The sequence below is a fragment of the Epinephelus moara genome, chromosome 2, assembly GCF_006386435.1.
Source record: "Epinephelus moara isolate mb chromosome 2, YSFRI_EMoa_1.0, whole genome shotgun sequence".
In the NCBI taxonomy this organism is placed as follows: Eukaryota; Metazoa; Chordata; class Actinopteri; order Perciformes; family Serranidae; genus Epinephelus; species Epinephelus moara.
Genome location: NC_065507.1, coordinates 306,573 through 318,482, shown reverse-complemented (window position 1 = coordinate 318,482; position 11,910 = coordinate 306,573). Strand labels below are relative to the sequence as shown.

The 11,910-nt window shown below is 43.9% G+C and overlaps 2 protein-coding genes across 2 annotated transcripts in view; both read right to left on the bottom strand.

Annotated features, from left to right (window-relative positions):
* Window positions 1–1,044, bottom strand: part of LOC126400599 (segment polarity protein dishevelled homolog DVL-3-like) — a 35,577-nt gene extending 34,533 nt beyond the window's left edge. The window contains exon 1 of the mRNA XM_050061437.1: window positions 524–1,044. Within this exon, the coding sequence (XP_049917394.1) occupies window positions 524–699 (176 nt within the window). The 5' untranslated portion in view covers window positions 700–1,044. The remainder of the gene's footprint in view (window positions 1–523) is intronic.
* A 1,973-nt stretch (window positions 1,045–3,017) lies between these two features.
* The window catches only part of rnpepl1 (arginyl aminopeptidase like 1), a 17,121-nt gene continuing 8,228 nt past the window's right edge, over window positions 3,018–11,910 (bottom strand). The window contains exons 8-11 of the mRNA XM_050058384.1: window positions 7,363–7,471; window positions 7,011–7,238; window positions 4,351–4,493; window positions 3,018–4,270 (exon numbers count right to left, since the gene is read on the bottom strand). Coding sequence (XP_049914341.1) covers window positions 3,974–4,270; window positions 4,351–4,493; window positions 7,011–7,238; window positions 7,363–7,471 — 777 coding nt within the window. The 3' untranslated portion in view covers window positions 3,018–3,973. The remainder of the gene's footprint in view (window positions 4,271–4,350; window positions 4,494–7,010; window positions 7,239–7,362; window positions 7,472–11,910) is intronic.

The window sequence follows — 11,910 nt, the reverse complement described above, 5'->3', positions numbered from 1 at the left end:
AACAAAAGCAAAACATAAGCTCCTCTCCTAAACCATAATAAAACATAAGCTCCTCCCCTAAACCAAAATAAAACATAAGCTCCTCCCCTAAACCAAAATAAAACATAAGCTCCTCCCCTAAACCAAAATAAAACATAAGCTCCTCCCCTAAACCACAATAAAACATAAGCTCCTCCCCTAAACCATAATAAAACATAAGCTCCTCCCCTAAACCAAAATATATCCAGTGCTTACAAATATCTGACATGCCCCGCCCCCTTTTGCACCGCCCCTCCTCTCACAAGTAATGATCAGTCCCTTAACGTCACCGTTTGTTTTTGTTTCTTCAGTGTTTGTTTTGTTTTATTTTAAGATAAATAAATAAATCTGTCTGCATTGTTTTTGTCTGCATATTTAATGAGCTGTGTGACGTAGTGTTTTGAATCACTGACATCATTAATAAAAACAACACACTGACGTCACGATTCATCATCATCATCACCATCATCATCCTCCTGATCGATACTCGGGGCACGTGACTCACCCGAAGTCGTCATCCACGGACTTGAAGAAGAATTTGACGTTGGGTTTGTTGAGGACGTGTTTGAAGTCCGCCAGTGTGACGCGCTGCGCGGGCACGCTGATCCGGATCAGGTAGGGGGTCTCCTGGTCCTCCAGGTGATAGATGACCCGGGTCTCCTCCGCCATGCTGTCCCCCATGGAGCCCGGCACGGCCCGGAGACAGGGAGGAGAGAAGACACGGGAGGGGGGGGATGCTGAGAGACACACCTGACCGTTTGTCCCCGTCTCTGTGTCCAACTGTCTGTCTCTGTGTCCACCTGTCTGTCTCTGTGTCTGTCCCCCTGTCCTCCTGTCTGTCCCCGCAGGTCTGTCCCGGTCCAGATGTGTCTGTCGGTCCAGCTGCTGCAGCTCTCTGATGCTCAGTCTCCTCCGGAAGCCACGAGAAGAAACACACAGTAAAATTGTCCGCTTCCGGTCGAGTCCTTCACAATAAAAGCCGTCAGGTTCCTGCAGAGGGCATGAAGAAGTCCACAGGGCGCGTGCTCCTCCGCCGCCACGCCTGTAACAACAACAACAACAATAATAATAATAATATTTATAATTAATAATTAGATTTCACATGTTGTATTTATTGTATAAAATATCGTATTTAAATATAAAAATAACAATATAATAATAAAACAATAATATATAGTTTTTACCTCATGTTGCTGTTTATTTTTAGTCCATATTATTTATTTATTTTATTTTGTTTGTTTGAACTTTAATGATCATTTGTCTTTGTTTTCACACAGTGGATTGTGTGTGTTTGTTTATTTGTTTGTTTGTATGAGAGGTGACATATAAATAAGGTTGAGTTGTTTATATTGTGTTTTACACTGCAGCATTACCAGAGGTGTGTAGTAATTAGTTACATTTACTCAGTTACATTTACTTGAGTAACTTTTTGGATAACTTGTACTTTTCAGAGTAGTTTTAATGCAAAATACTTTTTACTTTTACTTGAGTTACTTTGTTTTAAAGCAACAATACTCTTGAGTACAATATGTGGCTACTCTACCCACCTCTGAGCATTACACACTATAGTGACTCTACACAAAGACGAAGTCACTGAGAGGCTGAGTGAGCGAGCATCGCACTGCTGACTCGCCACAAATGACAAAGCCATTTCCAGGTTTTCCGACTGTATCCAGATTAATTTCCAACAGCGAACAAACAGACAAGCCAAGACGGTCAAATATCCAGTTTTTAGTTTGTTCAGTCAACAAAAATGACACTCCCTGCTCCCCCCCTCTCCATGTACAGGTGAATATAAGCCATTCACTCAATCACTGCTCCCTGACCACACCCACGTGACATGCGTGAAAGGTGTCAAGCTGGAAGCTGATGTCAGCAAAAAACACAAACACCAATATCTCAGCATATAGCACCTACATAAACGTTTTGATGTGTATATTTATATATTTATAAACACTCAGCTCATCATACATATTTTACAAACCAGCGTTACACTGCAGCGTGATGCACATTTAATTTATATTTTCACAATCTTCACAATTTATATTTTTAATTTCTACTTCTCGAATTCTCTCTGCTTTAGTTCAGAGCGACAGAACCCAACCACATGCTTTGGAAGGTTGTGTTTTCTTTACCATTTAAAATAAACATTTTCTAAATTTTTTAACAGGATTTTTTAAAATTCTTTTTCAAAAAGTGACTTTTCTTAAAATCTTTAAAAAAAAAACGTGCCATTCAAACCTGGCTGCACATTTTCTGAAAAACTTTTTCTTTAAAAATTTTCAGGGGAAAAAACAAAACAAAACAAAAAAAAAATCACATTTTATTTAATTTTTTTGTAAAGGAAATGTCTTCCAAACATGTTTTCTTTAAATATTTTCATCAATTTTGTGAAACTTTTCTCCTTTACAATTTTTTTTTTACAGTTTTTTTCAAACTTTGAAATGTAATTGTTTTTTTTGTTTTATTTTTCAATAAAATTTCGTCCGTTTGTTTAGAACGTGCTTTCAAAAAATGTAATTAAAAAATACTTTTTTTTACAGAACTTAACAGAATTCTTCAAATTTTACAGACGGACGTTGAGTTTTAGTTTTGTCAGTGCTTCCTGTCTCTTTAAAGTTGTAGAACGTGGTTCTGGTTTTATTTTGGAAGTTATGGACCATTTCCTGTGTGATCAATAAAGTTATTATTCTAATTACAACAATAATTATTATTATTGAGAGTAAATGAAGAGTAATAAAAGCCAGAGTCATATTTTACATGTGTTCACACAGTTTTCTATTAGCAGCAACCGCTTTTATTTTGAAAGCGTCACACTTCCTCCAGGACATTCCAGAACCTGCTGATGACTTTATCATAAAAATATCAATTATGTTTATTTCTTGACGTCTTCATCAAATAAAATTAGAGAAAGTTTTTAAACTTAAATTTAAAATAATTTGTTGTTTTTTTTACTGTGAAATACAAAAACTGATCTTTCAAAATAAAAATCTTAAATAAACAAAAGAACAATCTGTAGTTTCAAGTGTTTTTTAATTTGCAGTCAAACACACATTACAAAGAGCGTTCACTGACAGCTGGGAGTCAACATGTTTCAAATCTATAAATAAAATATTGGTATTTATTAAATATTGATCAGGGTCAATCCAGTGATCACTTCCTGCTACTCCTCGATGTTTTCACAATAAAAGTCTTTTTATTGCTCCTGAAGGAAAAAAAAACATTTTAAAGGGACAAAGATGAACCGGAGCTGAACGTTTCCAGCGGCAGTGAACGCAGCATTAAGGCCACTCAGGTGAAGTCTGCTGGTTTTAGATTTACTGCTGAGTCATGTGACGTGATGCGTCAGCGTCGAGCCCCGAGTGCTGGTCTGCAGGCGTCAGTCAGGGTCAGGAGGTAGAGTTACTAAAGGGTTAGACGGAGCAGCTACACCTGGTTCTGCTGGTTCTACACAACGACAGTGAACGCATCGTCCCTCTACCTGAGACACAGGTGGACACAAACAGTTTCTCACAACAATGATGATGATGATGATGATGATGATGAAGGTGTTCTGGGGCCTTGTTTCTGTCAGACTGTGAGACGACAGGAAAACACACAAAACCATGACACAGACGACCCGTCTCCGGGCAGACGTCCGATGGGAGGACCCGTCTCCGGGCAGACGTCCGATGGGAGGACCGGTCTCTGGGCTGGTGGTCTAAGTTTGACGATGAACTTTTAAGTCTAATCTGAGCCTCCTCCGTATTTTTTTAAAAAACACAGTCACATCATCATCAGGGAGTCATGACCTTTGACCTATATGCTCTGTGGAGTGAACTTCCTGTCATTTGTTCTTCATCACAGTGTTCAAACTTTCAGCGTCTGTAGTTTAAATTCAGCCGGCGCAGTCGCCCTTAACAACAGCTGACATCATAACCCTGTAGCGACCAACCAATCACAGGACAGGTGAACTTCACGCGGAGACGTTGACGTCCCGCAGAGCGATGGTGGCGGTTGTTCCGGCAGCAGCAGCAGTAGCAGCAGAGGAGGAGGCGTTTGCCGTGGTGGTGGGGGAGGCGGGTACGATGGACAGAGAGGGGCCGTTCTGGTTGATCGGGGCAGCGCTGCTCTGGAACAGGATCTGCTGTAACGTCCGTCTGAGGTTGGGATGAAGGCGGCGCTGGGTCTGGTTAAAAATCTCCACGGCAACACACTTCATCACCCCAGCAACCAGGTCATCGTACAGTGGCACCGTGTACATCCTGGACGTCTGCAGGGAGGACACAGACTGCTGGTGAGGTACAAGACTGCAGGAGAGCAGTAAAGGACTAAAAGGCTACCTTGACTCACATGTTTGTGGAGGAAGGCTCGGACTCGAGGCAGCTCTGGGTAAAACGAGTTCCTCACGACCATCTGCAGCCAGCGCACCTGAACCTCTGCGTTCAGTCCGTCAAACAGGGACGAGTAACAGGAAGACAGGCTGGACATCACATCTGGGACAGACACAGAGACACACAGAGACAAACAACAAGCTGAGACGCTGTTTATGAGGAAGAATTATCATCTTCTTATTTGAGGACGCTGAGACTTTATTATCGTCTGGTTTGAGGACGTTGGGACTTTATCGTCGTCTGGTTTGAGGACGTTGGGACTTTATTATCGTCTCATTTGAGGACGTTGCGACTTTATCATCGTCTGGTTTGAGGACGTTGCGACTTTATCGTCGTCTGGTTTGAGGACGCTGAGACTTTATCATCGTCTGGTTTGAGGACGTTGCGACTTTATTATCGTCTGGTTTGAGGACGTTGAGACTTTATCATCGTCTGGTTTGAGGACGTTGGGACTTTATTGTCGTCTGGTTTGAGGACGTTGGGACTTTATCGTCGTCTGGTTTGAGGACGTTGGGACTTTATCGTCGTCTGGTTTGAGGACGTTGGGACTTTATCGTCGTCTGGTTTGAGGACGTTGGGACTTTATCGTCGTCTGGTTTGAGGACGTTGGGACTTTATCGTCGTCTGGTTTGAGGACGTTGGGACTTTATCGTCGTCTGGTTTGAGGACGTTGGGACTTTATCGTCGTCTGGTTTGAGGACGTTGGGACTTTATCGTCGTCTGGTTTGAGGACGTTGGGACTTTATCGTCGTCTGGTTTGAGGACGTTGGGACTTTATCGTCGTCTGGTTTGAGGACGTTGGGACTTTATCGTCGTCTGGTTTGAGGACGTTGGGACTTTATCGTCGTCTGGTTTGAGGACGTTGGGACTTTATCGTCGTCTGGTTTGAGGACGTTGGGACTTTATCGTCGTCTGGTTTGAGGACGTTGGGACTTTATCGTCGTCTGGTTTGAGGACGTTGGGACTTTATCGTCGTCTGGTTTGAGGACGTTGGGACTTTATCGTCGTCTGGTTTGAGGACGTTGGGACTTTATCGTCGTCTGGTTTGAGGACGTTGGGACTTTATCGTCGTCTGGTTTGAGGACGTTGGGACTTTATCGTCGTCTGGTTTGAGGACGTTGGGACTTTATCGTCGTCTGGTTTGAGGACGTTGGGACTTTATCGTCGTCTGGTTTGAGGACGTTGGGACTTTATCGTCGTCTGGTTTGAGGACGTTGGGACTTTATCGTCGTCTGGTTTGAGGACGTTGGGACTTTATCGTCGTCTGGTTTGAGGACGTTGGGACTTTATCGTCGTCTGGTTTGAGGACGTTGGGACTTTATCGTCGTCTGGTTTGAGGACGTTGGGACTTTATCGTCGTCTGGTTTGAGGACGTTGGGACTTTATCGTCGTCTGGTTTGAGGACGTTGGGACTTTATCGTCGTCTGGTTTGAGGACGTTGGGACTTTATCGTCGTCTGGTTTGAGGACGTTGGGACTTTATCGTCGTCTGGTTTGAGGACGTTGGGACTTTATCGTCGTCTGGTTTGAGGACGTTGGGACTTTATCGTCGTCTGGTTTGAGGACGTTGGGACTTTATCGTCGTCTGGTTTGAGGACGTTGGGACTTTATCGTCGTCTGGTTTGAGGACGTTGGGACTTTATCGTCGTCTGGTTTGAGGACGTTGGGACTTTATCGTCGTCTGGTTTGAGGACGTTGGGACTTTATCGTCGTCTGGTTTGAGGACGTTGGGACTTTATCGTCGTCTGGTTTGAGGACGTTGGGACTTTATCGTCGTCTGGTTTGAGGACGTTGGGACTTTATCGTCGTCTGGTTTGAGGACGTTGGGACTTTATCGTCGTCTGGTTTGAGGACGTTGGGACTTTATCGTCGTCTGGTTTGAGGACGTTGGGACTTTATCGTCGTCTGGTTTGAGGACGTTGGGACTTTATCGTCGTCTGGTTTGAGGACGTTGGGACTTTATTATCGTCTGGTTTGAGGACGTTGGGACTTTATTATCGTCTTGTTTGAGGACACTGGGACTTAATTATCGTCTGGTTTGAGGACGTTGGGACTTCATTGTCGTTTGAGGACGTTGGGACTTAATTATCGTCTGGTTTGAGGACGTTGGGACTTAATTATCGTCTGGTTTGAGGACGTTGGGACTTCATTGTCGTCTGGTTTGAGGACGTTGGGACTTTATTATCGTCTGGTTTGAGGACGTTGGGACTTTATTATCGTCTGGTTTGAGGACGTTGGGACTTTATTTTCGTCTTGTTTGAGGACACTGGGACTTTATTATCGTCTGGTTTGAGGACGTTGGGACTTTATTATCGTCTCGTTTGAGGACACTGGGACTTTATTATCGTCTCGTTTGAGGACACTGGGACTTGAGTATTGTCTTGTTTGAGGACACTGGGACTTGAGTGTTGTCTCGTTTGAGGACACTGGGACTTTATTATCGTCTCGTTTGAGGACACTGGGACTTGAGTGTTGTCTCGTTTGAGGACACTGGGACTTTATTATTGTCTTGTTTGAGGACACTGGGACTTGAGTATTGTCTTGTTTGAGGACACTGGGACTTTATTATTGTCTTGTTTGAGGACACTGGGGTCCAGCATGCTGTTAGTATCAGTGGTACCTTGGGGCAGAGGGGACAGGTCCAGCATGTGGTCCAGGAACAGGACGATCTGGAAGGTGCTCCAGGAGGACAGGTCGAAGGGGGACAGGGTCTGCAGGTCCGGGGACTCGCCGCCCCTCCACAGGTCACACAGGTCGTGGACGGGCCGGGTCAGAGTGCCTCCTGCTGACAGGTCAGGCTCGTACAGAGGAGGACCACAGCCGCTCAGCCAGCGCTCAAACTCCAGACCTGACCACACACACAGGAAGTGATGTCATTGCCTTACATCTGTCTACAGGTAAACTTCCTGTATTTATAGACGATGGTATTTCTTCCACCCCTACACGTCTCAGTCATGTCCGACCGTCCTCACCCTCTCTCTGGGAGACGGCGGCGTCCTGCAGCTCGGGGAAATAACCCAGGAAGTAGTCAATGAGGTCCTGAGCCACCACGCTTTTAAATTTAAACTCTGAGATGTAATCCTGAAAACACACAACAACAATATGGATTCATCATGACGTGGATCAGTGGTATTCTCTGCTCACACAGTGTGGTGTCATTACGTCTGTTCACTTCCTGTTCCTTCTGCAGCAATCTGGAAATCCATCGGTTAAAAAAAAAAACTTTTTTATCGTCTCGTCTGAGGACATTTTTTTCCATCCTTTACCTCTGGAGGCACAGCCCGGAGTTTTTTGACTAACGGAAGTGCAGGGGCCTCGGCGATCGCTCACGCCCTTCACTTCCGGCGGTGCCCCCAGGGAATCGCTGTGTTGTTTACAAATACTTCGGGTAGAAAACCAGCAGAGTTTAGCTATATATCACATTTTTCACGTCACTATATCACCGTTTAGACTAATGTAATGTTTATTAAGTCTATAAACACAATGACTGAACAAACGTTACTATTTCTGTGTGCACGTTTTGTAATAATAACATGGTTATCGTAGATTAGCTGGGCTAACCGTTAGCTGTTAACGTTAGCCGTTAGCAGTGTCTGTAATAACCATAGACTGTATAAAAATAAGGTAGTAACTCAATAAACGGTCCGTGAAAAAAAATATTTTTTCCAGCGGATATCTTAGTTACAACATGACTGAGCTAGCAAAGCAGTTTTGTGTTGCTATGTGTGGTATTTATTCAGTTATGGGAAATCACGATGTCTAGAAAGCATCAGTGGCTGCAGCTGACAGGGACAGTTAGCAAAGCTAACATCAGGACGTCATCTGTTAAAAGCCTCCCGTTGTCGGATACGACATGAAACTACTCCAGTTAGCTCAATCATGTTGTAACTAAGACATCCACTGGAAAAAATATTTTTTTCACATTGACAAGATGGCGTTTTGGGTGGAGCGGTCGCTATGGACGCGGAGCTTGCTGTTTCTGTAGGTACACATTTCCTGGGGACACCGGCACGTCTCGGCCACGCCCCCTCCATTGTGATTGGCTAAAGCGCAGCATCAACTTTACAAGGAGGGCGTTCAGCTCTACTGAGCGTCACCACTCGCTGTCACAAGACCGAGTTCGTCAAAAATTTTAAGATTTTTGGGAAAATCTTTAAAATGTAAAAAAGAGCCACAGTGACTAACGTTAGCTCTGGCAATCAGGCTAATCTTAGTGCTACACTGGGTGATCTTACGTTAGCTAAGCTCTGACAATCAGGCTAATCTTAGTGCTAAACTGGGTGATCTTACGTTAGCTAAGCTCTGGCAATCAGGCTAATCTTAGTGCTACACTGGGTGATCTTACGTTAGCTAAACTCTGGCAATCAGGCTAACGTCAGTGCTACACTCGGTGACTATCGTTAGTTAAGCTCTGGCAATCAGGCTAACGTCAGTGCTACACTCGGTGACTATCGTTAGCTAAGCTCTGGCAATCAGGCTAATCTTAGTGCTACACTTGGTGATCTTACGTTAGCTAAGCTCTGGCAATCAGGCTAATCTTAGTGCTACACTGGGTGATCTTACGTTAGCTAAACTCTGGCAATCAGGCTAACGTCGGTGCTACACTGGGTGACTATCGTTAGCTAAGCTCTGGCAATCAGGCTAACGTCAGTGCCACACTGGGTGACGATCGTTAGTTAAGCTCTGGCAATCAGGCAAACTTCAGTGCTACACTGGGTGACTATCATTAGCTAAGCTCTGGCAATCAGGCTAATGTCAGTGCTACACTGGGTGACTATCGTTAGCTAAGCTCTGGCAATCAGGCTAATGTCGGTGCTAGGGATGGGCGTATTGATCCTGTGGTATCGATATATCGATACTCACACTCTACTCAATTGGCATCAGTTTCCTTAAACACATATCAATATTCACTAACAAATAAGAATTGGGGGTGCATGCATCACTTTCAACTGTTTGAGATAGCTTACTTCAATGAATGTGCCGAGACACCTCTGTGCCTGGCGGAGTACTGAGCTGGCCCGTGTAACGTGACAAGGACACTTGAGACATGAGCGTCAAACGTGCGACTCAGCCGACACAGCCAGCATGAATGTGTGACAAACAGAAAAAAAATGAAGCGTGGCGTGGTGTTATTTTTCACCAGTTGCTAAAGTTACGGCAAGGTACCAAGTGTGTGACAATAAAGTTGCACACAGCAGCAACACAAGTAATTTATTCCAACATCTGAAGAGCACACATCCAGAGAGCCACAGTGGGCTTGAGCTCCAGTCTCCTGCACCACCCGCTGTGCGGCCACAGACCCTGCTGGAGAGTTTGCACAAAGCAAAGTGTATCCAGGTCCAGACAGCACTGTGACGTCTGTGTCGTGATACAGACGATGCTTGTGTTGTGTCTGTTCCTGAATCCTTTAATATTATGATCACAATCTGATTTTAACACGACACACTTCATAAAGATGAATTTACTGAAGTTAAACATTTCTGGCTCAGAGTAATAAAAAAGATAAGAAAATATGAGATACACAATTTTGGGGATTTTTCATCTTTGCCTGACAGTTTTTTTTTTGTTGAAAAGAAAATATTAAAATTGTGATGTTTGGTTTTTATCTGTAAAATGTTTTCTTACATCTGGAAAACATGATTTTCATATTTCATTAATTATAATACTGTTTTTCACAAACTATAAAAAATCACTGCAGCTTCTTGTGATTCAGACACTTAGCCATAATGTGATTTGGATTATTTCACAATTAATTGTAAAGCCCTAATATCTAATGGAATCCTTAATATCTTATATAGCAAATAAAATTCATCTTCCCTGTTGTGATGTGAAACCTTGATCCTTTTCAGGAGGATCAAGGTTTCCGTCATTTCATGAAGGTGGTGGACCCTCGATACCACATCCCTGGTTGGAAATCCATGATGAGGGCTGAAATTCCAAAACGACTCGGTACAATCAGTAAGCAGTCTGGATTTAACAAGCGATATGTGGACTGCAAGAACCACTGAAGCTTATTTGACTCTGTCAGGACATTTTATTGACAAGGGCTGGCAGAGGCTGTCTACAATCTTGCAACAATCCATGTAGCTGTGCAGCACACACAATATATGTGAACTGTGATGACTGGGGCATCAGCAGTAAGGTTCATGCAGTCATTACGGACAATGGAGCCAATATGGTCTCTGCTGTGTGTGAAACTTGCTAGAAACATATTCCTTTGTTTTTCTCACACACTCCACCTCATTGTGAGGACTCCATTAAGGCAGACACAAGTCTTGAGTCCATCGTGGAGAAATGCAGTGCTGTTGTTTGGTTCTTCCACCACAGCACCAGAGCAACTGACCAACTAAGAGAAGTACAAAGTCAGATGCACCTGCCACAGCACTGACTAACCCAAGCAGTGGATACTTGATGGAACTCAGTGTTGTACATGCTTAACAGACGTATGAGCAACAACAAGCCGTCACAACAGCACTTTGTCTCTTGGGAGAAACAACATGTGCCTAAATGATGCAGAATGGTCCCACATTAGCCAGGCCACTGAAGGCCTCGGGCCTTTTGAAGAGGCCACTAAGGAGGTTTCAGCAGAGCAGTATGTAGGCCTGTCGCCATATGCCATAAGTCGGTTAATTGCACGGTAAATTAAAAGGGATTAATTGCCATATTCATGCGTGTTTGTTTTCCTCGTCTCTCTCCACCAAAGAGACTGGACGACAAGAGCGTTCACTTCCGTGCATCGTCTGCAGCCAGGTGAGTTGGTTCATTAGCGTAATGAACGGAGGGAAAGCTCTTGTCATCGAGTGTCTTTGTCTCTGTGGGGGAGGCGGGGCTATGGGCTACACACACACACACAGTGCAATCTTCGTGAGGGGGAGATGAGGCGGAGAAGAAAACAGAGTTGAGTGTCAGAGAAAGACATGGAACTTGTTCCTAAACCAAACACCACGGCCCCTGTGTGGGAGTGTTTTGGATTTAAACCAAATGACAGAGGGCAGCCCAGTAATTTGGACGAGCCGGTGTGCCAGGTTTGTTCTAAAACCATCTCAACAAAAAGAGCGAATACGACCAACTTAACTGCACACCTGAGAGAGAGAGACTGACAGTCTGTTTCTTGGTTTTATTTATATATTTAGATATTTTTACGTTATTCCAGATATTTAAATTTTCTTCTTTGCATTCCTAAATCGCTTATCGCAATAATTTCTGACGCAATTAATCGCCCAGCAAAATTTATTATCGTGACAGGTGCTACAAAATGATCACCCTCTGCAGCACCAGTGCTACGGAGGCTACTGCATCGACTGACTCTATGAGAAGAGCCTTGTCAGTGACACAAGGGTCACCTGCTAGACTCACAAGTCAGTCTTTAGACGCTTTGCTTAACTAAAGACTGATGACTTTCTCCCTGATTTTGTGTTTAGATGGGCGGATACAATTTCAGAGTTTAAAAAACTCCCTACGTTGCAGAACCAATAGTAAATCTGCAGGGCGGTCCTTCGGTGGACTCTTGTGCTTGTGTG